Consider the following 24,471-nt stretch of genomic DNA (forward strand, 5'->3'; position numbering starts at 1 on the left):
TGGGGAAAAAGGCTCTGGACAGCCTTGACTTTGATGGAGAGAGGAGTGTCCAGCAGATGCAAGGCAGAGACCACCATCTTGGCAATGGCCGAGAGAGAGAGCCAGGTGCAAGAAAGAGGCCACTGAGAGGAGATCCTCTCCTACTTTCAAATCAGTTAGAATTCCTATCCAGGCACCATTTGAAGGTTCCCAGGGACCAGCCCTGACCCCAAGGAAAGGCTGAGAAGAGCAAGCCTTTGGCAGTCCAGCAAGTAGGTAGCATTAGTGACAAACTCACCACACTCAGAGGTTAGGTAATATGTAGCAAATAGGTGGAATGCCAGGGCTCTAACCCAAGCAAGAGCAGTTGTGCTCTATCCTAACAGACCAAACTGGGACTCTAATAAGTAATAAGTCTAGGGTGTTAAGCAGCAGACAATCAGGCTGCATGAAATCAGATTAGAGAGAACAAAGCACAGAAGTCCAGGAGCTCTACACACCAGGACTAGGAACACTGAGTCATGTTACCTTGGTTTATGTTTTCCCCCGCTACACTGTAAGTGTCTGGAGGACTGGGCCTGATGGCTTCCATAGCCACAGCACCCACCGGGTGTTTGACATAACATGTTTTCAGGAATGCCTGTTGAATGCTTGAGACTCTTGAGGGTTTCTGAAGAGTATAGAAGGAGTGGAAGGGATGGGGAGGAATTAGGCCAAATGATTTGGAAATCTTCTCTCTCTGAACAAATAGGTTTTCTCTGGGGCCTGGTGCCCCTATGCTGAAACTGCAGGCTGGTAGCAGGAGGGTGACCTCTTTTGTTTACTCACCAAAAAAGTCAAAGGTCAGAAATGTTGCCCGGAGTCCAGAGGTGGCCTGATTTAGCATCACAAAACATGTACACTTTAGGGGGTAACTTTCCTTAGAGCCCTCACAGTATAGGAGGGCTCCTGGGTGGGGACTGGAGGCTAAGGGGTAACACAAATGGTTGAGCTTGCCTAGGGAGACACTAGGAAGTAGTAAGGGACAGAGCTGAGAGAGAACCCAGCTCTCTTCACCAGAATCCCATCTACTGACCAGGCTTGAGCCACTGGGTTTCCCAGAAAATTAGGCATAGGCATCTCAAAGCAAGTTCAAAACTGTGATCTTGGAATTCTAGCTAAAAGAGGAGTCTGTACCTTCCTCCAACTCCCGCCATCCAATTTTTCTTTTTTTAACCAAACAGTTCTCTCCGATAAGACACCTCTTTGGGCCTCTCCTCCCTTTTCCATGCCCAGGCCCACACTCTGAGATCTCGTGTTCAAAACTGTGTCCTGACCCCAGACTGTGTCTGACTCAGCTGAGTGGCAGGGCAGACTCCGTGGTGCCCGGGCCTCCAGGGCGCTGAAGATAATTTCCACCACTAATAACATCCGTGGGAGCCCAGCCCTGCTTACCCAACACACTTTCACATTTGCAATCTGACAAGAAGGCAGCAGGACTTATTACGCTGCTCTAGAGGCCGCAGAGCATCTTCCACCTGCCAGCCTCCACCCTACCCTTTGCACTGAGGCCAGAACAGGCCCTGTAAGGAGCAGGATCAAAAGCAGTGTTTGTCAGCAGCTAGTGAGGAGAGGGAATAGTGCTGAGTTTAGTGGCCTGGGGTGGGTAAGACCCCAAGACCGGGCTGAAAATCCCCAAGTTTAATCCCTGAAGGGGGTCCAGCTCAGAGGCAGTGCCCTGGGGACAGGGGACAGAGCCCGGGCCTTGCCCCTGCCCTTCCCCCTCAGGCTAGACTGCTACAGGCCCGCACCCCTGGCCCTCGGCGTGCCCATGAATGGAAGAATCTAGGGTCCTGGACCAGGACCCGGAGTCAGTGCAGGGTCACTGCCAGCCACCACCGAGCTCCAATCTGCGCCTGCTAGGCCAGCATTTCCTGTTCCCTATGTGCTGGTGCGGGGTAACTGCCTCCCCCCAAACCCCCGGCCCTGAGGGCCATCCAGAGGTGCCGCAGCCGCGGGCCTCCCAGCCTGGGTGGACTGGTCCCCCAGCCAAGCTCTGCGGGACCCTCCGGGGGGCCGGCCCGCCCCCTCTCTCCCCGGGTCCCCGTACCTGAGGGGACGGACGCCCTGCACCCTCGCTTCCTGCCAGCCCCGCGAGAGGACGGTGCGGGCCCCCAGCACCCGCCTCCCGAGGCGCAGCATCCCGACGCAGCCGGCCATGGCTTGTTCCGCGAGCGGCCGGGCCGCAGGAAACTTTTAAAGAGCAGCGAGGCGGGGCCGGCGCGGGGCGGCGGGAGGCGGGAGGCGGGAGCGGGGAGCGGGGAGCGGGAAGGTCCCTCTGCCTATCGCGCGGCGCCCTCGGCCGGCGGGGCGGGGCGGGGCGGGCGGGGCGGCCGCGGGGGAAGCGACTCCGCGCCCGCCGCCTTCCTCGGCCTCCCGCGGCTCTGCCCCTCGCGCCCCCCAAGAATCGCCCCGATTTCCTTCTGGATCCGAGGGCCCCGGGCTGCAAACCAAGACAGGTTCGTTCCCCTCCCAGCCGCCAGGGAGCTGGGTTTTGGGGCGCCTGATCTGGTTGACTTCGTAGAGGGGAGCTAGTGGTGCCTGGAGGCGGGACGTGTGGCGAGGCACCCCGCGTGCATCCCTGGAGACCGGTCTAGCGCGCGGGTTACATGCTGTTCCGTCCCCCCGTCCCGGTCCGCCCCCCCCCCTTGTTCCCAAGGCCTGCCAGCTGGGTCAGAGGGCCCATGGGGGCGGTGGGGTGGGGGTGGGGTGGGGTTGAGAGGGGGTGCCCGCCGGAAGGAAAGGTGCCTCGGGTGAGCGAGCTCCAGCTGGGCCACTCCTTAGCTTCAGAAGGGAGGCCAGTTAGTAACCCCATCTCCGTAGGGCAGCCTCCCATCCCTCCCCCTGGGCCTCGGCCTTCATCTTCCCACCCCCCACCCTGCGGCGAGGTGGCTCCAGGCACTGCAGCCTGTGTCTGACCATCCCTCTTCTGCCCCGCCCCCCCCCCCCCCCCCCCCCCCCGCCAGCACAGGTCCTGCCAGCTGCCCCAGGTGTCAATGGAAAGCAATCTCACTCTATCTCCAGATCTTCTGTATGGTCCCCTGAGGCCCAGGTGTGGCTGCAGGACTGAGAGGAGCCTGCCCATCTCTGGTCCTGGCTGGGAAAGGTGGCCCTGGGCACCAGAGTGGCACGGCCAGGTCCACCCTCTCTGCCTGGAGCCTTGACCCTTCCTCCAGAGGAGGAGAGGGAGAGCAATGGGGGGAAAGGCCCTGGCAGGGTGACCTCCCTTCTCACTCATGACGCTGAGGCAGTGATGAAAGCTGCTCTACCAGTTTTCAGTGATTGTTAGCTTCTTTCACCATCCTCTCCCTCCTGTGTCTACACTCTAGACAGAAGCGACAGCTAAGGGTGGAGTCTGGCCTGAGAAGACCTTTGCCCTTGTCAGGGAACTTTGGCTCAACTGAGAAGGAGACTGTGCGCTGCTCCCCTTCGTGATCCTGAGGGGACCTCAGATCCATCCCCCTGAAACCCTGGCTCCTGGGAAGGGTCTCCATACTTCAAATGGTGTGGGATGGAACAGGAAGGAAGACCGAGGAGCAGAGAGATTATGAGGAGCTGGGCTTGCAAGGGCACACCTTCCTGTTCATCAGTGAGACTAATTTACTGACTCTGATGGCCCAGCCCAGGCATGTGGGGCAAGGATGAGCACCCCAATCTAGAGTATCAACCTGCCTGGCAGGCTTTGCCACTAGCTTGCTGGGTGACCCTGGGTAAGTCGTTGCTCCTCTCTGGGCCTGTGAAGTGAGGAGTGGATACCAACCTTGCAGGCCCTTCCACTTACCTTGCTAGTTTGAGGGTCAGTCTTGGAGACAGAGAAGGATGAGTTCATCCTTGAACTGTGCTCCAGCCTTGGCTCTCCACGTACTGGGTTTTCCTGGCTTTCCAGACACAAAAGCCATGGAATGAATCACAGCCGGCAGTTTTAGAATACCTCCTGCAAGTCACACTCTTCAAGAACAGGCATGCTTTGGAATATGGATCTGTTTTAAGGGGTGAAGAGACAGACTCAGAGAGGTTCGGCTGCTTGCCCAAGGCCAAGGTGGGCACAGTGAGCGCAGGCCAAGGCTCTCCCCATACTGGCTTTGTGACTGGGTAAGTTGTGGAGCCTCGCCAGCCTTCTTTGCCATCTTTAAGATGGGGATGGTAATATCAGCCTCATGCAGAGGGTTGGGGTAAGGACTGAGGACCGTGGTACAGAACTGCTGCTCTACCAGTTTTCAGTGATTGTTTGTTTCTTTCACCATCCTCTCCTTCCTCCTGTGTCTACACTCTGAGACCGTCCTCTGCGTTAGGTGTTGCAAATGGAACACCCCTTAGTCCCTCCCCTTTATCAATATCCTTACCATCTGTGTTTCAAAAACGGCTTCAACTGTAAAAACCATCTATTGATTTTTTTTTAAAATCCTCACCCAAGGATATTTTTTCCATTGCTTTTCAGAGAGAGAGAGAGAGAGAGAGAGAGACACTGATGTGAGAGAGACACATCGATTGGTTGCTTCCCGCATGTGCCCGGACCAGGGCCAGGGATTGAGCCTGCAACCAAGGTATGTGCCCTTGGCCGAATCAAACCCAGGACCCTTCAGTCCGAAGGCCGACGTTCTAACCTTTGAGCCAAACAGGGTATTGATTTTTTAAATTCTTATTATCAACCTATGAAAAGAGTTTGGAAGACTTAATTGTAGTTAGGAAACAATGTAAATACTACGAACTTGGAAGTGACACCTGGCTGCGGTTAAGAGGTAAAGGGTAGGAGATGGGGAGTGGAGGCAAATATCCTTACCTTATAAATCAAGGTGTCAAGAGATCCTGTCTACCAATGATGGAACATGAAATAAAGAGTATGTTATTCAAAGTTACAAAGGCAACCAGTATATATACAAAATAACAGTAAAACTATTTAGGAGGACTTGGGGAGGAGAGCTGAGAGTGCAAATCCTTACCTATCAAACAAAACCAAGAAATGGCTGACTAAATATATTGTCTGGAAGTAAATAACAGAAGAAGATAAAACAGAAATGGCTAACATAGCTCAAAATAGTTCCCTTGGAACTTGAATAGACATTTCTCCAAAGAATATATACAAATGGCCAATAAGCACGTGACAGGATGCTCAACATCACTAGTCATTAGGGGAATGCAAAGCCAAACGACAGTGAGATGTCACCTCACACTCATGGGGATGGCTATTCAAAAGAACAGAAAACAGCAAATGTTGGTGAAGATGCGGAGAAATTGGAACGGTTGTGCACTGTTGGTAGAAATGCAAACTGGTGCGGATGCAGTTTCCCAAAAAATTGAAAACAATGTACCATATGACTCAGCAATTCCACTTCTGGGTGTGAGCCCCAAAGAACTGAAAGTAGGGACTCAAGCAGACGTTTGTATACCAATATTCATAGCAGTATTATTAAAAACAGCCAAAAGACAAACAACCCAGATGTTCTTCAATGAATGGATAAATAAAAAATGGTATACAGGGTGCCACACAAGTAGGTTTACAGTTGTGAGTACACAAAACACCAGAGTTTATTCTTGTATTTATTATTTATTAATTATTGTATTATTTTCCATATGAACAATGGTAAACCTACTTTTGCCCCACCCTTATACCTACAATAGAATATTAATCAGCCTTATAAAGGAAGAAAACTCTGACACATGCTACAGCAGCGACGAACCTTGAAAGCATTATGCTAAAGTGAAATAAGACAGATACAGCCCAGCTGGCAAGGCTCAGCAGTTGAGCATTCACCTAGGATCCAGGAGATCTAGGTTCGATTCCTGGTTAGGGCACATGCCCGGGTTGCAAGCTGGATCCCCAGTAGGCGCGCTGCAAGAGGCAGCCGATCAATGACTCTCTCATCATTGATGTTTCTGTCTCTCTCCCTCCCCTTCCTCTCTTTGAAATCAATAAAAAAATATATTTTTAAAAAAAGATACAAAAGGACAAATATTGTATGATTTTACTTATATGAGGAACCTAGAGGAGTCACGTTCCTAGAGACAGGAAGTAGAATGGTGGCTGCTGGGGGGTTGGGGGAGGGGAAATGGGGAAGATGAAAAAGTTCCGGAAATGGATGGTTGCACAATACAGCGACTGTACTTAATGCTATTGACCTGTACATCTAAAGTGTTTAAAACGGCAAATTTTAGTCTGGCCGGTGTGGCTCAGCGGTTGAACATTGGCCTAGGATCCAGGAGATCACTGTTTGATTCTCGGTCAGAGCACATGCCTGGGTTTCGGGCACAATCCCCAGTAGGGGGTGTGCAAGAGGCAGATAGTCAATGACTCTCATCATTGATGTTTCTGTCTCTCTCTCCCTCTCCCTTCCTCTCTCTGAAATCAATAAAGACATATTTTTAAAAAATAAAATGGTAAATTTTATTCATGTCTATTTTACCACAGTAACAGAAAATGATTGTCTTTGGAGCAGGGAACTGAGAGGAGGCATGAAGCAGAGAACTACTGCTTTTTGTTAAAAGCCTTTTTCTTGTTTTCTTTTCCTAAGACAGTGTACATGCTTTATCTTAATTTTTTTAGTTAACAGGGACTAGTTAACGTGAGGTTTTCCCTCTAGAGCAATGAGTACAAAGGGCTTACACAGGCCCGCAATCAGCCTCGGAGTTGGATCTGGGAAGAATCCAGCTCTGCTTCTTTTTCTCTCAATGACCTTCAGCAAATGTCTTCTCTCTGATGTAATTTTTCATGGCTCCCTGTAATTGACTGTTCCCAAGTAGTATATGAAAACCGTCCCTTTTAAAGAATTCTTCACTGTGTGTCTGAGAAGGGAGTGGTGTAATAAGAAATACAGCAGTCATGAAGGAGAGCTGGGGGAAAAAGGAGAGACTGCTGGCAGCCACATAAAAAGGAGAGGAGAGGAATATGAGGAAGGGAGTTTTAATTTTGAAAGAAGAGATGACAGTGACTTGGAATATAATGTTTATACTTTGCCAACTAGATCCAACATCAAGCAAAACAAAACAGCAACCAATACCACACACAAAAAAAGGCTAATAAAAATTGTTCTAAAAAACGAATGTTTCTGATTTTCAAACGGAGAGTGAAAATAAGGAGCTTGTTCTGAACTGCTGTGGAGAGTAAAATTATTTTGATCACGACTAATAATTGATGGCAGGACACAGGCAGATGTGGTCTTAAATAATCAGTATTTTCTTGCTGACAGCTCCAAATCGAAAAACTAAGTAAGCTGCAATCCCAGCAGTTGCCAGAAGTTGTGAAAGCCTTGCTTTCATAGAGTGTAGGACAAAAATCTTTGGATGATGTCATTTTTAACTCAAGTCAAAGTCAAGAACTAAAGTTAACTGTAAAGTCTTGGATAAAGACCCAGTGTCTTGATAAATTAAACCAAATCTAATTTATCGTCCTTTCCTCATTCATGGTCTAACAGACATTCACTGAGTGCTGACTTAATACCAGGCACAATGCTGGGTGCTCAGGCTGGAGATATGAATGAGACAGGGCACCTGTCCTCAGGGAGCTCACTGTCTAGTAGAGGACACCAACCCTGAGACTGTGCTGTGGGGGAGGGGACGGGGGGACAGGTATCTACCACAGGCATGTCACAGAAGGTCTCTTAGAGGTCTGAGCCAAGTCCTGATAAATGAGTAGTGTATTAGTTTCCTATCACTGCTGAAATAAATTACACAAATGTAGTGGCTTAAACAGCAGAAGTTAATTCTCCTACAGTTCTAGAGATCAGAAGTCTGAAGTGAGCCTTATGGGACTAAAATCAAAGCACTGCAGGGCTGGTTCCTTCTAGAGGCTTCAGGACAGAATCGTTCTTTGTCTCTTCCAGTTCCAGGTAGTCCTTGGCTTGTGACCACAGACTCATCTCTGCCTCTGTGGTCACAATGCCTCATCTTCTATGTCCAATCTCCCTCTGACTTTCTTGTAAGGACATATGTGATTGCATTTAGGGTCTACCTGGATAATCCTGGGCCATCTCTCCATCTCAAGATCCTTAAATTAATTACATTCTAATTCATTCAGCCACTCCCCTTTTGATGGATTTGATTTTAAATGCAATCTTAATGATATATTAAGGACTCATATATATTTCTGTCTGTTTCCAGACTGTTTATGTTGTTCCACTGATACCTGCCTATGACAATGCTAGGCTGTTTTGAGTTTTATTATAAGGCCTAATATCTGGTTGGGCAGGACCCTTGTGACATTTTTTTTTTAATTTCATGAAGTGTTCTTGGCAATTCTTGTACATTAATCCTTCCATAAGAATTAGATTTCCCCCTCTTATGTGAATTTTAAGATCATTTTTACCTAGTTCTAAAAACAAAACAGAGCATTTGAGATCGTGCTTCCCAGCATTTTTCATCAGTTTTAGCTCAAATAAACTCATTTAAAAAAAGTACAAAACAACCCGGCCAGTGTCACGCAGTGGCTGAGAGTCAACCTATGAACCCGTAGGTCACCGTTGGATTCCCCCATCAGGGCACATGCCTGGGCTGCGGGCTCAATCCCCAGTGGGGGCGCATGCAGGAGGCAGCTGATCAATGGCTCTCATCATTGAAGTTTCTATCTCTCTCTCCCTCTCCCTTCCTCTCTCTGAAATCAATAAAAAACAGGACAAAATAAAAATATTGTTAAGATTTCTAATTGTAGAGGCTTTAAATTTGAAGTTTATTTGGAGATGGGCTGATTTACAGGAAAATGGGGTATCGCTCTACACTTGGAAGTATTTAAAGCAAATCCACACATTTGCTTTAAATAAATAAGTAAACTATGTAAACAGAGATTATTTGCGTTAAAAAGTACTTTGAGGACTCCAATCTTCAAGGGCTATCTGAGTCTGTCTTTATTTCCATCCACCTCTGGCTGTGATGACAAACCATGAATGGGGCCCAGCTGCCCTCTGAAAGGTTGGCTCATGCTGCATAGTGCTATTTGGCCCCTTCTCAAATGTCTCTCTGTGGGTCCTTAACACACGTTCCCACTTTATTATCCCCATTCTACAGAGGGAGAAACAAATTCAGAGAGACAAATTTGGAGAGATGGAGTGACTTGCCAGGATCACACCACACTAGAGCTAACAGTCACAGTGCTGGCCTGATCCCCAGGGGTTTTCCAGGAAGCAGCTGCCTCTTTTTTTTTTTTTTTTAATCCTCACTCGAGGCTATTCCCCCCCTCCCTATAGCTTTTCAGAGAACGTGCAAGGGAGAGAGAAACACATCCATTGGTTGCCTCCTGCATGAGCCCTGACCTGAGCCAGGGATCAAGCCTGCAACCGAGCTACGTGCCCTTGGCTGGAATCAAACCCGGGACCCTTCAGTCCGCAGGCCGGCACTCTAACCACTGAGTCAAACCAGCTAGGGCAGAACAGCTGCCTCTTATCCTGATCCTGATCTTTGGCTTCTCAAGGGCTATTTGGCAGCTCCCCCAAACAGCCTCAACATCCAGGCACAAGGTGGCACTTGGTTTGGGGGCTGCAGCACAAGACCAGTCTATCATTCCCAAGGAAAAAGCTGCCAGTAGACAATAGGCTTCACTTTCTCATGAACATGCAAGTTTATAGCCTTAGGGACATAAAAAATCTTCCTTAATGTGAACAGCTGCTGTTAATTCCTCACTTTGCTGCTGTGCTCCTCTGGACTGTGTCTCTTCTTGTTTGAATCTGAGCATTCTTCAAAGCCCAACTAAAATGCCGCCTCCTTCATGGAGCCTTTTCTCCTTTCTTTCTAGGCTCCTCCTTCCTGCGATGGTGGGTATGATCCACCTTCCTGGGAATGCATTTACTTACTTGCTGTGACTTATAAATGAGTCCTGATAAGTGAGTAGTGTATTAGTTAAATAGTTAAATAGATGACCGTTCTGAGCCTCAATTACTTCCTTTGTAAAACTGAAATAATATCTGCCACATACAGCTGCTGTGAGTTAAGAGAAATAATATATGTAAATCACAGTCCTAGGACACAGAATATACTTACATATGTTAGTCTGACATTATCACATACCTCCTCACAGCCTTGAAATTTACATACAGATTTTATCTGTTAGGGCCCTTATTCTTTTTACCTTATATAATAGTTATTTGTGTTGACTGCAGGCTCCTGGGGTGGGATGGGGTAGGGAAAATAGGGTGTAGTGAAAAGAAACAGGATTTGGAATCAAAAGATTTGGGTCTGCCCCTCAACCAGTTATGTGACTGAGGGCAAGGTATTTCTCCTCCCTGAGTTTCTTTGTAAAAGGAAGATACACAATAAAATGTCCCATAGTCTTTTCATGTACATCATCAAAATAAGATAATGGATTGCCCAGCACTAATGTCTTACTAACCAACTGCCCTTGTCTATTTCCCAAAGCTCAGCATAGTGCCTCACTGGGGGTGGGAGAGGTGTGCACAAGGATTTGTTAACTAAGTAGGCCATCGCACTGACTTCATTTGGTCTTCACGTTTCCCCTCTAAGATAAGTTTTAATATCCCCATTTCAAAGATTAGAAAACTGAGATTTGGAGTGGGTAAAGTACTTCATTCATTCAACAGACACTTGAATGAGCAACTACAATGCATCAGACACTCAGATACTGGGGATACAAAGACAAAACCCCTGTCACTCACAGTCCAGAGTGGAGGGCAGGCACATAAAGATAGGCATAACACAAGGCAGGTTATGAATTATCGTTAATATCTATTGGGTTCTTACTAAGTGCCAGTCACTGTGGCAAGCTCTTTCTGGGTTTCACTCATTCAGTCCCTCCCGAACTCTATCAACCAGGTAATGTTATTATGCACATTTCTCATGTATTCATAGGTAAGGCATGGTGATTGCTTAAGGTTTCGTAAGTAGCAAGAGGCAGAGCCAAGATGAATACCCAATTGGTCTGGTGCCAGAGGCCTCACCTTAGTCACCAAGCTCTACCACCTCTGATAATAAGGCAGCACATAGGGGGCATTGGCAGAGCCCCAGGGAGGGACTCAGTCTGGAGTTCACCGGGTGGTTAGAGAGATTTCCTGAAGGACTGGGGGAATTAGCAGAGGGACATGGGGAAGGCAGGGCCATTCCAGGAGAGGGAAGGTGAGGAGGCAACCTATTGAAAGTCTTACACAGCATCCCAGGCAGGGACTGGAGCTTATGAGAAGGCTGCAGAAGCAGGCAGGGCCCAGTCTAGAAAGGAAAGTGGTCCATATCCTAGGGGTAGCTGGAGGTTTGAAGGGTCTTAAGCACAGGAGCGATCTGGCTAGATTTTTAGAAACAACATCTGGGCAGCTGGGTAGAGGTGGATGAGAGGAAGAGAGGCCGAGTAATCCCAGGAGCGAGTTGATGGCCTGGACAAGCTCTGGGGCGGTGAGGAGGGGATAAGAGACATTCAGAGGCTGAGTTTTCCGGATGATGATTCAGGGATTGTTAGGTAGAGGACAGAGAGCAATTTTGAAGGACACACAGTTTCGGCTCCTAAGCCAGGAGAATGGGGTTGCGCTCATGAGGTCAGTTTTGGATGCAGCCCAGGTCTTCTGGCCCCCATTCCCGTGCCCCTTTGCCTCCTAGTGTGGCCAGCGACGATGCCTGCGGGTGTGTCCCGGAGTCACCAGGGAACTCAGCGGGCCCCGCCTGGCCACCGACCTCGGAGCCTTGAACCCCACCCCTCTGGTGTTGGCGGCAGCTGCAGAGCGCTATCCCAGGCGCCAGAGGGCGCTCACGCACCTGCTAGGGCCACTCTAGCCCAGCCGTCTCGGTGGCCGTGGAAGGTGACGTGGACACGGAAGTGGTCGTCGTCGCGGCGGCACCAGTGGGAGTGGGGCGCGGGCATCAGAGTGCGGCCGGCGGGCGGACGGGCAACGGAGGTCTTGCACCTGGGGCGGCGGAGGGCGCAGGCATTGTCGGTTGGGTGCGGGTCCGCTGAGCCGAAAGTGCGGCTTCTCTAGCATCTCCTGTCGGTTGGAGCCCTGCAGCCGGGACCGCTCAGCCGGCGTCACCATGACCAAGGCCGGTAGCAAGGGCGGGAATCTCCGCGACAAGCTGGACGGCAACGAGCTGGACCTGAGCCTCAGCGACCTGAATGAGGTCCCGGTCAAGGAGCTGGTCAGTACACTCGTGCGAGGCCCAGGCATCCACCCGCGGCTGGCGCTGGCCCTTGCATGGGCCGTCTCCTCTCCCATACCTCAGTTTTTACTTAAAATAAGGTGGGGAAAGTGGGACTAAGGCCCCCGGGGAGGCCGCGGCCGGCCCCAGTGTTCTTCCTGGGATGTACACGTGTCACTTTGGCGCAGTTCCAGAAGATGGGGGAGGGGAGAAATGCTCATCTGGCCTTGGGCTTTGTACGGGTCAAGAGTAAATCTCCCCCTGCCCCATTTTGGGGGGGGGGGTTCACAGCTCCCAGCTCCGTGCCTGACCCCAAATGGTCGCCTACGGAGCGGTTGCTGGACGTATTGGGAGAATGAATGAACAAATGAATGAATGACTAGGTCTGAGAAGTAGGCCTCCGGGTAAACCAGGGTGTGGCCCAGAACCAGGGCTTCCTAGGAAGCCAGCAACCTCAGCTGGCCGCCCCAGCCCTGAGGCGACCTTCCTTGAAGAAGGAGAGGTCTCACTGCTTGGTTGGCAAGGTCTCCTGCCTACTGGGCTGAAACCAGCCGGGATCCGCGCTGCCGGGGCCCATTCCTCCAACGCCCCTACCCTCACGCTCCCACCCACGAAACAGAGGCCCCTAGGAGATTACACAACTAGTTGCCAAAGTGGAGTGAGATAGGTCATCCCTGCTTTTCCCACCTGGTTCCCCACCTGCACCGTCCTCACTGGCCTCCCTTTGAATGAGGTAGACTTTATTCACTGCCTTTGGCACTTGACCCAGTCTTCCCACTGTTGTGGCTGTGTAGTATGGAGGCTATCACAGGATTCCCAGTTAATATGTCAGCTCCATTGCTTAATAGCTGAGTGCCCTTGGCAAGCTAGTTAATTTTATTCTTACATTTCCTCATTTATAAAATGGTGATAGTAGTTCCCGTCTCATAGAGGTTGTGAGGATTCAGTAAGATTGTAATGTGAACTATTTGGCAGGCAGCAAATGCTGATACATATAGGTATTATGTCTTTCTTCCCACTGTAATATCTAAAACTTTTTTAGGTGGTGAAACTTTATCCTTGGGACTTTCTGACAGTTGGAAAGTATAGGTTGGCCCAGGGTGTCCTTAACTGAGTATTTGGCTTCTTTCCCACCCTAGGAAGATAGCCAGCCTTATTTCTTTTTTTTTAGATATATCTTTATTGATTTCAGAGAGAGGAAATGAGAGGGAGAGAGAGAGATAGAAACATCAACGGTGAGAGAGTCACTGATCGGCTGCCTCCTGCACGCTCCCAACTGGGGATAGAGCCCCCAACCTGGTCATGTGCCCTGACCGGGAATCGAACTCTGATCGCCTGGATCCTAGGTCGATGCTCAACCACTGAGCCACGCCCAGCCGGGCAGCCAGCCTTATTTCTACCAGGCCCTAGGACTGCTGTCCGAGAAACCATTTACTCCTGGCACAACATTGCCCCTTGGGAGAAGGAAGGATCAGTTTTGCTGAGCCTCTCCAGTCCTGAACACCAGGGAAAATGGAGATGGGCCATAGCGCCTTGTTTTTACTCATTTACTCATTCATTCAGTCATGAATCAGCCAGTGTGTATATTGAGTGTCTGGAAGGGCTGAACTAGGGAATATGGAAATTGCAAAACTATGTTAGACAGCCCCTGAACTGAAACCTAATAAGGAAGGGTGCTAGAGAAAATATTAAATATGCTAGGGAGCATTTCTAAGAATCTGTTTTCCTTTCTTGGATGTTCCATAGAGAAACCCCTGTTCTTTGCATTCTTCCCTAGGTTGTGGTTGATAGGCTCATTTTTCCTCTCCTATCCCTAGGAACATTATACTTTAGTGTTGTTGTTTTTTTTAAAAAAAGACTTTTCCTAATAAATGGGAACTGGTAAATGCTTCCTTAGCAGATGTCACTGAATCATTTCGTGTCGATTTGACATTTTGTTCTTATTCCCTTTCCTAGGCTGCCCTTCCAAAGGCCACCATACTGGATCTTTCCTGCAATAAACTGACTTCTCTACCGGTAAGATTGGCAAGCAAGTACAATTCCTTCTAGAGCCCCGATGCTTCATCTTCCTGTTTGGGGAAGTTGTGTCATAAGGCATAATTTCAGGATAGGCCTGCAGGCAGGTTTCAGCTCAATCTCAGTGTGTTGGGGTGGAGTGGGGTGGTTCGCTTCGGTGGGAAGGGAAGCAAGGTAGGGGCCTCATTTTTTAGAACAGTGGGAAAGTCAGGCCACAGAAAACGAAATTCAATAACCGGATGCTGGCTGAGTCACCTATGGGCTCATCTTTTTTCCTGCCTTATTTTATTACTTTGAAAAATAGTTTACCTCCCTATTGCATAGAGGAGACTGGAGACCTTCGTAAATTGCCTGCATTTCAGAGAGAAAGCTGTTCATAAACAGCCTCCTTGTATAACATTTGATGGGGAACAGGAAAAAGTGTGGTTTTATGGGACTACTGTGTCATTATCCTCTCAATCTTTAGTTAAGATACTTTTTTGTTCAGCACATCCAATCTGTGGTCAAATCCTTTTGATTTTTCATGTACCAGTTCTCCTTTTGCTCCACCTATGTAGGTGCTGGAGTCATTCATCCCTTCAGTCTCTCCTGGGTAATGGCTGCTCTCTCCTCCATAGTAGTGCTCCTTCACAGTCAGGCTTAAGTTTGTTGTAATGATGCCTTTCCCATCATGACCCTGGGCAAGTCACTCCTTGCCATTCTCTATTGGGTTCTGTCTCAGGAATGGAGTCTCAGAAGTTGGTAGTTTCTTCACTGGGTCATTAGTCCATTCCCCTCTCAGTATTCACCTGGGCCTCACTCATTGTAGCATTGTCCTGAAGCCCATCAAGAACCATTTTTAACACTGAAACAGGCATCTGAGATCCCACTTCTTCCAGGAAGTATTTTGTGCCTAATTAAAGAAGGGCAGAATTCCTTGCAACTTGACACCTGCTGTACGCTTTATCAGATGATCACTCAGCACTCCGAAGTGCACTTTTCAATCTGAGTTCAGTTGTCTTGCCTCCCTCTGCAGTGCAGATCTCCTGGTGTAGATCCCCTGGCGTTTACAAGTCCCCAGAGAACACGAATAGTGCCTTGTTAGCTGAGGTTGGAGCATCACTTCAAATTGGTGCTGAGAAAGGCTTAGTGACAAGAGGGATGTTTTGATGTGTGCTGGAGAAGAACCAGGTTATGGGTAGGGTGCCCTTCAGCCCATTCAGTCAGTCATTTAAAGAACACTCATGGCGCACCTGTGCTAAGTACTGTGCTAAGTGCTACAAAAATAAAAAGAATAACACTGGGTATTCAAGGGGTGCTTGATCTTTTTAGGAAAATGGATGGTCTCTCTGTGTTTTGACCGCTCCTGTCAAAGGCAAACATAGGGTTGTGTCGGAGGACAGAATGGGTCCCCAGTCACTCCAATAACACCTGGTAGCCATGTGGACGATGGGTTAGAGGGAGAACTGAGGGTGAAGGAACCCACACTTATTTTGGGCCTACTTTGTGCTCAGCCCTTTTGCATACACATCTCACTGCTTACCACCAGGAGTGATGCTTCTTATGTCCATTTTCATTTGAGGTGGACTAGCTGGTAAAAGGTAGAGTCAGGATTAACACATAGGTGCCTCTGACTTGGGGGCTTCTGGATTATTCCATCAGTGTGTGAGCCCCAGGCTTAGGTGTTCTCTCTTTGGGTCCTAGTCGGATTTCTGTGGCCTCACGCACTTGGTGAAGTTGGACCTGAGTAAGAACAAACTGCAGCAACTGCCGGCTGACTTTGGCCGTCTGGTCAACCTCCAGCACCTGGATCTCCTTAACAACAGGCTGGTCACCCTGCCTGTCAGCTTTGCTCAGCTCAAGGTAACAATTCATGAACCAGTGTTTCATGGCCAGGTATGGCAAAGGGCTCCTGGAGCATGACTTGGAGAAAGGCTGATCGAAATAGGTGCTGCCTCATGGCTTTCCCTACAGCTGGGACATAGGGGGGCTCTTTTCCTACCCATTTTGGGGGACTGTGTGTGTGAACTCAGGCTTAGCCAGCCCCTCTACCCCGTCTCTTTAGAGCCTGAAGTGGCTGGACCTGAAGGATAACCCCCTGGATCCTGTCCTGGCCAAAGTGGCAGGAGATTGCCTGGACGAGAAACAGTGTAAGCAGTGTGCCAACAAGGTAAGCACGGAGCTCCCCGGTGTCTCCTTCACATACTCTCCTGGGACTTGCCTCTGCCTCCTCTTGTTTTCTCTCCCAGAGTACCTGTAGTGTGTGGTGATTAAAGTGCTAAGGTCTCAGTGGCCTGTGTCTATCATGAACCTGTTAAGCAAAGGGACCTTTGTTTCTGTGTTTACTTTACCAGTAGTAGAACAAGCCTATGTCTGCTCTACTGCCGGACTTCCATTCCTAAGAAACCAGGACCTTCCATGATCCAGTGTTTCATTGTCAACTGTTGTTTGAATGGGACAGGAGGGTTAGGGACGGTCACCTTTCTGAGTCTCAGTTATTATAGGAATTTTGATAATAAAGGTATTATTAATATTTGTGAGTTTATAGCTATAAACAGATATATCCTTTGCAAACCTCGCATTTGATTTCAATTGAGTCATCTGACATAGTGAAGAAACAAAGGCAGCACGGAAGGCAAACATTGCCAGTAACCTTGAAGGTGCCTCACATGGCTCTTAAGAATAGCACTATACCCATCTCTCAAAAACTCCCAACTGTAGTCATTTTTTCCCTTCAGCTTTAGAATGAATTGCTGCTGCTTAAGCTGAGCATCAGATGACTTTGGCTATGCTTAGGGGGTATGGTGAACAAAAAGGCCTTAACTTTATTTATTTATTTATTTTTTTAAATATTTTTTTATTGATTTCAGAGAGGAAGGGAGAGGGAGAGACAGATAGAAACATCAATGATAAGAGAGAGTCCTTGGTCAGCTGCCTCCTGCATGCCCCCTGCTGGGGATCGAACCTGCAACCCGGACATGTGCCCTGACTAGGAATCGAACCACGATCTCCTGAATCATAGGTCAACGCTTAGCCACTGAGCCATGCCAGCTGGTCAGAAGGCTTTAATTTTAAGTGCTAGAATGAATGGAAGTAAAATGTGTGAATGATGGGTCTCTATAGAATCTCAAGAGTAGTGGCCTTTTCTTATCATTAGCTCAGGGCTTCTTAGATACTCCCATCATTTGTACCACCCATTGTTACAAGAAACCAACAACAAAGTTAAGGCAACCAAGTGGCCAAGGGGACAGTTTGCCCTTAGCTGAGAACAGTACCAGGTGATCAGTAAAATCCTGTTTTCAAAACATGGTGCTTTAGGAGTGATGTTTGTTTCAAAGACCAGTAGTAGCTACCGTTGACTACTCTCCCTGTGTCCTACATGCTTTGTGTGTTTCATCTCATAATCCTCATAACCCTGGGAAGGAGGTATTCATATCTCTGACATGAGACATCCTCATTGTGCACATGCCTTTCATTTGTCCATTTATTCATCAACAAATAATACATTGAACCATATGAAATTGCTGATACTCTACAGTTTGTGACCTATAAAAACAGTTTTTATTGAGTGCAAAGGTCTTCAGTAGTACTCACATGTATCAAGTGCTTACTATATGCTGTGGATTGGGATTGGTAGACAAAATCCAGGGGCTCGCAGTCTAGACAGGCTCACAAGGACGGGGTTCCTTGTGGCTTCAAACCAGGCTCTTGGAGGGATCTGCTTTTGCAGGCCTGCTCCTGAGCCCTCTCATGATGGATGTGTGCATGTCTGAAGTTTCCACGAAGGAAAGGAAGTAATTACATTTGAATACATGTCTGTCCTGAAGGGTGTCTAGTGTGGTAGTGAAACAAACAATTTGCTGTTGTAATTTAGAATAGTTTAGGTTTTCCTCTCTTTTCTTATCAATGCAGTTAGGAAGATGAAATAAAAAAGCATTTATCAAGCACATATAATGCCAGGGGTTATGTTAGGCAGCTAGTACAAGTTATGTAATTTAATCTTTGCAACAGGCCAGAAAAGTGTTATCTCTGTTTCCCAGAAGAGAAAATCACCTCAGCAAGATTCAGTCAAAAAAGAAAAGAAAGGTTAAGTCACTTGCTAAGGTCACAGTGGTAGTAAGGAAGTGGTAGAGTCTGGATTGTTGGGCTCCAAGCTTGGACTGTGTCCCCTACATCCAAGGAATACCAGGTTCTAAAAAAAAAAAAAGGTCGTTTGGCCTCCTCCCCTAACCATGCGCATTGTGAGAATCTCTGAGGTGGCTTTAGTCAGAGGTCAACAATGACCGAGTTGAGGAGAATTCAAGGGGCTCAGCCACCAGTGCATGGTTTAGTGTTTGGGCAGAATGGCTCATCCCTTTTGCCTCCAGCTCTCCTGCCTCTGCATGAATGAGTGGAACAGGCTCTGGTCTGGGAACTCAGAAGACCTGCACTCCCCAGCTGTGCTGCTTCTATCCATGGGACATGGATACATCACCCTATCAGAGTCTCGGTTTTTTGCCTTTTGAAATGGGAATCCAGTCAGTTGTTCATCAAACATCTATTGAGCACCTGTAATTAGCTAAGCTCTGTGCTCGCCTACAGACAGGACAATAGTCCCTACACTTGGGAACTCACAGTTTTATAACTGAGCTTGATAAGAGAAATCCCCAGGACTGGGGGAGGGGAGCCTGAGGTAGCCAGAGGAGGGAGGTCAGGAAAGCGCCTTGGGGGAACTGCTGTCCCTGCTCATCACAGAGTAGTCCCTGCTGTCACAGAGTTGCTGGGAGAATTATGAAATCATGTACATCAGAGACTATAAATGGCAGGGTTTTTACAGTTTCCAGTTCTCATTGTGTTCACAAACTTTGGGCTCATAGACTCTTCTCTAGGGATCAGCACTAAGTTAGGATACAGAGAAGATTAACTCCATTAGCTCTGCACTGCTTCGGTGCCTGCTGTGATCTGGGATCCTGAGAAGAGCAGTCTTTTGACTCCTCTCCCCCAGCAAAGTAGAGAGGTAGACTACAGTGTGGAGTAATTGAGCGCCCTCTGCTGCCGTTGCAGGTGTTACAGCACATGAAGGTCGTGCAGGCGGATCAGGAGCGAGAGAGGCAGCGACGGCAGGAAGTAGAACGAGGTATGTGGCCATTCCTCCTCTAGTCATCTTCTGGGCCCCGATCCCAGCAGCTGGATCTGCTTTAAGAGCTGGAATCCAGTAGAGTCATGTGGAGCAATGGGGAACAGTGTGGTGGAAGATAGTATCATTGTCTGACGAATCTCTCTCCAGTCCTGCTTTCTCCACTGAGTTCCAGAGTCACATCCAACTGTTTGTCTGTCTGTCTGCTTGGAGGATTAGTAGGCATCTCAAATTAAGCATGGCTAAAACGGATCCCCTTTAGCCCCTTGCAGTGTTCCTCCAGAACAGGAAATCAGCATCCCTGCAGTCCATTCAAGGTGGAAACTGGAAAGCTGTCCATGATTCCTTTCTATTAGTCCTATACCCAGTTGGTCAGCACGTCTGTATGTGACTATTGCTCTACCCCCACTGCCACCTCCATAATTAGACCTCCATCCCATGGACTGCCACAGTACCTCCCAACATGGTGTCCTGTCTCCATACTTGTACCCTCTCTGCAAAGTCATTATCCACACAGCAGCCAGAGAGATCTTTTTAAAACAAATCAAGTATGCTGCTATTTGCTTAAAACCTTCTAATGGCTTCCAATTGAACTGCTTCCAACTGAACTTAGAATGAGACTCAAACTCAGTAACATGGCCATCAAGGCCCGCCAGGGCCCACGCCTGCTTGCTTCTCCAGCCTCGTTACACACACACACACACACACACACACACACACACACACACACACTCTCTCCCTCTCTTTCTCTTTCTCTCCCCCCCCCCCCCCCCAATACAGTTAACATTAACCACACAAGCCCCTGCTGTTGCTCAAACACACCAAGCATAGTCTCACCTTCAGGGCTTCACTTGTTTTCCTTTCCCTCAGATCTTTCCACAGTTGGTTTCATGTAATCTCTGCCTCTGCTCAAATGTTGCCTTAGGTTAACCTTAACCTTTTCTGAACCAGCCCAACTAGAAAAGCCACCCCACGTGTCGTTCTCCATCACATCCTCCATGATTTCCTCTGTGGTACACAGCACTGTCTTTTTTACTGTTTCTTCACTGGTTTCTTGTTCGTCTCCTTCTGTACAGAGTAGATGACTTGGGCACTAGAGCCTGGCTTGTCTTCACTGCTGTACCTTGAGCACTTAGTACAAGGCCTGGCAACCCGGTGCTCTGTTGCCTGGCTTACCCCTGAGCCCCTTACTGTAGGACTCCTGTGGTTAGAGGGACATATGTGGGACTGATTGCAGGCAGTCCCTGAGGTCAGAACTCCTGAGTTACAACCGTCCCTTACTATGATGCCACGTTTACTCCAACCGCTGCTGCTTTCACTGCTTGACGGCACATGTTCTCGGAGGCTGTTAGTGTGTTCTTGGCATTCCCAGTACCCAGCTGGGACCTGGAGCCTGTTTGTTCACAGGGAAGCAGTGGAAAGCTACAGTACTCAGAGTACCACTATTCAGCTACATGGTGGTTCAAGTAGGCTTTTAAGCCCTAAAAGGACATTTAGCCACCACTTGTGGCATTCTGGCTTTGGAAAAATGTACTTCAGATTTCCAAGTAACGAATTTGGCAATACATTTTTAGAACCCAATAATTTGTAAGTTGGGGACTGTATGTAAACATCCTTGAGCTGAGAAGTAAATCAGAATGAATTAAGTCTAGACATTACAAACTGTTTGTCTTGCTCTTTCAGGAAAACATTTCCATTGTCTCTAACCTCGAACCTGAGTGCTCACTTTCTCTTCTTACTTGCCCTTCTCAAGCCACATTCCTTTACGAAGCGTGGGGAGTCAGGAATCCCACAGATTCAGCACCTCCATTGTTTCTTCTCCTAGAGCTGAGTTGTAGGAGGCTGCTGATCGCTGTGCTATCTGAACCGGTGCCTAGTTCTAGGGGAGCACCAGACTCATCACCCAGGCCTTATGCCCCTCTCGTAACCTCACCCTAATCTCTCTGCAGCTTGTGGCTAGAAACCCCCTCATGGGTCCATTCAGCAAAGCCTGAGAGCAGTTTATTATATTGTAGGGAGGGCAGAAAGACAGCTGGTTCCTTTATGTGTCGCTGGTGACACAGGGAAAAGGAGGCTGAACCCAATCTGTTAACCACTCGGGAAACACTGGAAGGTGGGGAGAGAAGCCATTTGGGGTGTACTCTCTTGTAGAGGCCGAGAAGAAGCGGGAGGCCAAGCAGCGAGCCAAGGAGGCTCAGGAACGGGAAGTGCGGAAGCGGGAGAAGGCGGAAGAGAAGGAGCGCCGGAGAAAGGAGTACGATGCCCTCAAAGCGTCCAAACGGGAGCCGGAGAAGAAACCTAAGAAGGAAGGAAATCAGGCATCGAGTAAGTTTTCCCTCAGTTGTAATGCTCCGGCAGGGTGCACGGGGGGACGCACGGATGTGTGCAGGCATGGATGAGTGAGCGGGCTTATGAACCTCAATCAGATGCAGTCACCCCCACAGCCTGGGAGCACTTCGGAAGGTTTGCTTACAAGGAATGGGAGACTCTCCTGGGGAGCAGGTGTCTCGTCTGACGGGCTTGTTTCCCCAGAGGCACATGTAAAGTCCCTCACATCCGTGAAGTACACTGGGTGTGTTTTATGAGCATGTAAAGCCAGCACTGCCCGTAGTTTTCTTTCCAAGTTGGAATAGATCACTCTCTTTTTGCTTGAACACCACAGGAATCATCTGGCCTGTGTTCAGGGAGCCATGTTGTGTCCAGCTGAATTTGTGTAGGGATGTGTCTCCACGTACGGGGAGGATCGTATACCCTCTGGGCCAACAGCGGCCTCCAAGGGAGAGGCACCTGAGAGGGAGGAGCTCTGGAGGGAGGTGAAGGCCTGTGGCCTGTCCCTGCTCACCCTTGCTGGCCTTGAGCAAGTCGCCTAACCTTACCACCGTTTTGTTTCCTTGTGTTAAATGAGGATCATACCTCCTTACAGGGTAGTGATAGGCTGGAGTGAGAAAACCTATGTGACAGGATCTTGAGTTCTTGGCATGTGGGTGCTCAGTCAGTGTTTTAAAAATTTTGCCTAAAAATCTCAAAACCATTTTTTTCTAATTATAAATGTAATATATACGTGCTCATTGTAGAGAATTTAGAAAAGTTGTCTCTATCAGAAAATGGCAATCACCTTTAATCCCCCATTGCCAGCAATAATCACTGTTTTTTATATACATCTTATACAGAGTGGGGTAAAAGTGGGCTTATAGTTGTTCATATGGAAAATAATACAATAATTAATAGATAATACAAAAATAAACTGTGTTTCACATACTCACAACTATAAACCTACTTTTCCCTCACCCTGTGTAAGGTTAACAATATTAATTATCTCAAGGCCTTGGCCGGGTAGTTCAGTTGGTTAGAGCATTGTCCCCGATACGCCAAGGTTGTGGGTTCGATCCCAGATCAGAGCATGTACAGAAGTCAACCAATGAATACATAATAAGTGGAACAACAAATCGATGTTTCTCCCTCTCCCTTCCTCTCTAAAAATCAATAAATAAAAATTAAAAAAATAAAAATCTCAAAAGTGTTTCCCCATGTGGGCAGCACTCTATCCATGCCTCCTAATAAGACCCTCCCCTGATCCCAAGGGGCCTAGATCATTGCTATGATTTCAAGAACTTAGGACCCTGGGGACTGTGTACACCATGCAAGACATCCAGACTGAGTTCCAGTTTTGAATGTCTTCCCTTAAGATCCAAGGAGAAGGCATTTGTATTTCAGTCTCCACGTAGCAAAGTTTTTAAGAGCTCAGATGTTCTTAAAATAACATTCAGGCCTGGGAGCTTTCCTTAGAGAAGGGAGTGTGTGTGGATCTGCATGGAAGAGACTAGCATCAATTGGTAGAGTGTGGGTCTCCTCAAACTGACTGAACTTTTTTGTCTACTGTGACTTTGTCACTCCAGAATCCAAGTCTGGCTCTCGGTCCCGTAAGCAGCCACCCCGGAAACACAACCGGTCCTGGGCTGTGCTGAAGCTGCTGCTGCTGCTGCTGTTGTGCGTGGCTGGCGGGCTGGTGGTTTGCCGGGTGACAGAGCTGCAGCAGCAGCCCGTCTGCACCAGTGTGAACACCATCTACGACAATGCGCTCCGGGGTCTGCGCAGCCACCACATCCTCCAGTGGGTCCTGCAGACCAATTCTCAGCAGTGAGCTTGTCCTCAACACCTGCTGCCTCCCAGCCTTGGAACTTGGATTCCTATGGAATTGGGTTCTGCTGGACACAACCTCTTTTTAGCGTCAGACCTACCTGCCGTCATTAAATGGCTGCTGATTGGTACTTGAGGCCTCCTCTTTTGTAGGACTTCTTTGTTCCTTAGTCAGGGTTCCCTGATGGAATAAGAAGTGGGAGTTAGGGAAAGGAAAAAACCTGCAGGCCTAAAGGAATATGCTTGGGGTGGGGAGAGGAAAAACAGCCTTTTCTAGTTGTTATACGAAACTGTAAAGGCAAGGCTCATTTCTACTAAATGGTCAGCTGTCACTACATTTATACGTTTGTGTGTCACAAACCCTTTCATTCCTCCCCGGGTAGCCAGGGCAGATCAGGAGGCAGTGGGTTGTTTTTGGGGACTAGGAATACCATACTCAGCAAATCTAGCCTAAATCAGAGGTAAGGAGCATACCTATTTTCTTAAGGATCTCAGGCATTCAGACATTTTAATGACCACACAAAATCTCAGGCTCAGACAGGGACTTCAAGACTATCCAGTCCAATAGAACACTTGCAGATAAGGAACTTGAGGCCTTCCATGACTTGTTTATGGTCTCCCAGCTAGTTTGAGAGAGCTGGACTCCCATTCTGGTATTCTTCCTTTCCTATCATTTTGCCTTCCTTATAATGTCCTGAGAGAACAGAACTCACACCAGAATTGAGTCTCTCAGCCAGAGTATGGAATTTTTCATGTAGACAGATTCATGACCCACAGATAGAAATCTCATAGGCATGAGGTTCTTGGGCAGCTCCCTGTGGAGTCCTGCCCCTACTTATGTGGCTTCTATAAAATTTCTCCATTTTAGAGCATTAACCACCCCCCAATTGCCAATAAACAAGAAGGCAGAGCCTTGCAAAGCCACACTGTGACAGCTGTTAGTAGTGTGACTAAATACCTCAAAGGCAACCTGAACACTCCTGCATCATAGAGACTGAGGTTTAGAATTGTTTGATTCTAGACCTAGAACTATACCTATGCAGTGAAGGGAGTCAAGGAGCATCATGGCATTTAACAGTGGTCAGGCACTATAGTAACTAGTGCAATAAAGTGCAGGACTGCCATTCTCTCGTCTGCTAGAGTAAGTG

At 48.2% G+C, this 24,471-nt stretch overlaps 2 protein-coding genes across 2 annotated transcripts in view; one reads left to right on the plus strand and one right to left on the minus strand.

The window, feature by feature from the left end:
• Positions 1-2,325, minus strand: part of ACSF2 (acyl-CoA synthetase family member 2) — a 29,437-nt gene extending 27,112 nt beyond the window's left edge. The window contains exon 1 of the mRNA XM_081161219.1: positions 2,069-2,325. Within this exon, the coding sequence (XP_081017345.1) occupies positions 2,069-2,178 (110 nt within the window). The 5' untranslated portion in view covers positions 2,179-2,325. The remainder of the gene's footprint in view (positions 1-2,068) is intronic.
• Positions 2,326-11,724: 9,399 nt separating this feature from the next.
• On the plus strand, positions 11,725-23,454 carry LRRC59 (leucine rich repeat containing 59). Its single transcript, XM_081161566.1, has 7 exons — positions 11,725-12,075; positions 14,032-14,091; positions 15,775-15,933; positions 16,136-16,240; positions 19,114-19,186; positions 21,338-21,511; positions 23,083-23,454. The coding sequence occupies exons 1-7, from the start codon at positions 11,971-11,973 to the stop codon at positions 23,325-23,327; spliced, it is 921 nt and encodes a 306-aa protein (XP_081017692.1). The 5' UTR covers positions 11,725-11,970; the 3' UTR covers positions 23,328-23,454.
• The last annotated feature ends 1,017 nt before the right edge of the window (positions 23,455-24,471 follow it).

Source organism: Miniopterus schreibersii, assembly GCF_964146895.1.
Source record: "Miniopterus schreibersii genome assembly, chromosome: 16".
Classification (NCBI taxonomy): Eukaryota; Metazoa; Chordata; class Mammalia; order Chiroptera; family Miniopteridae; genus Miniopterus; species Miniopterus schreibersii.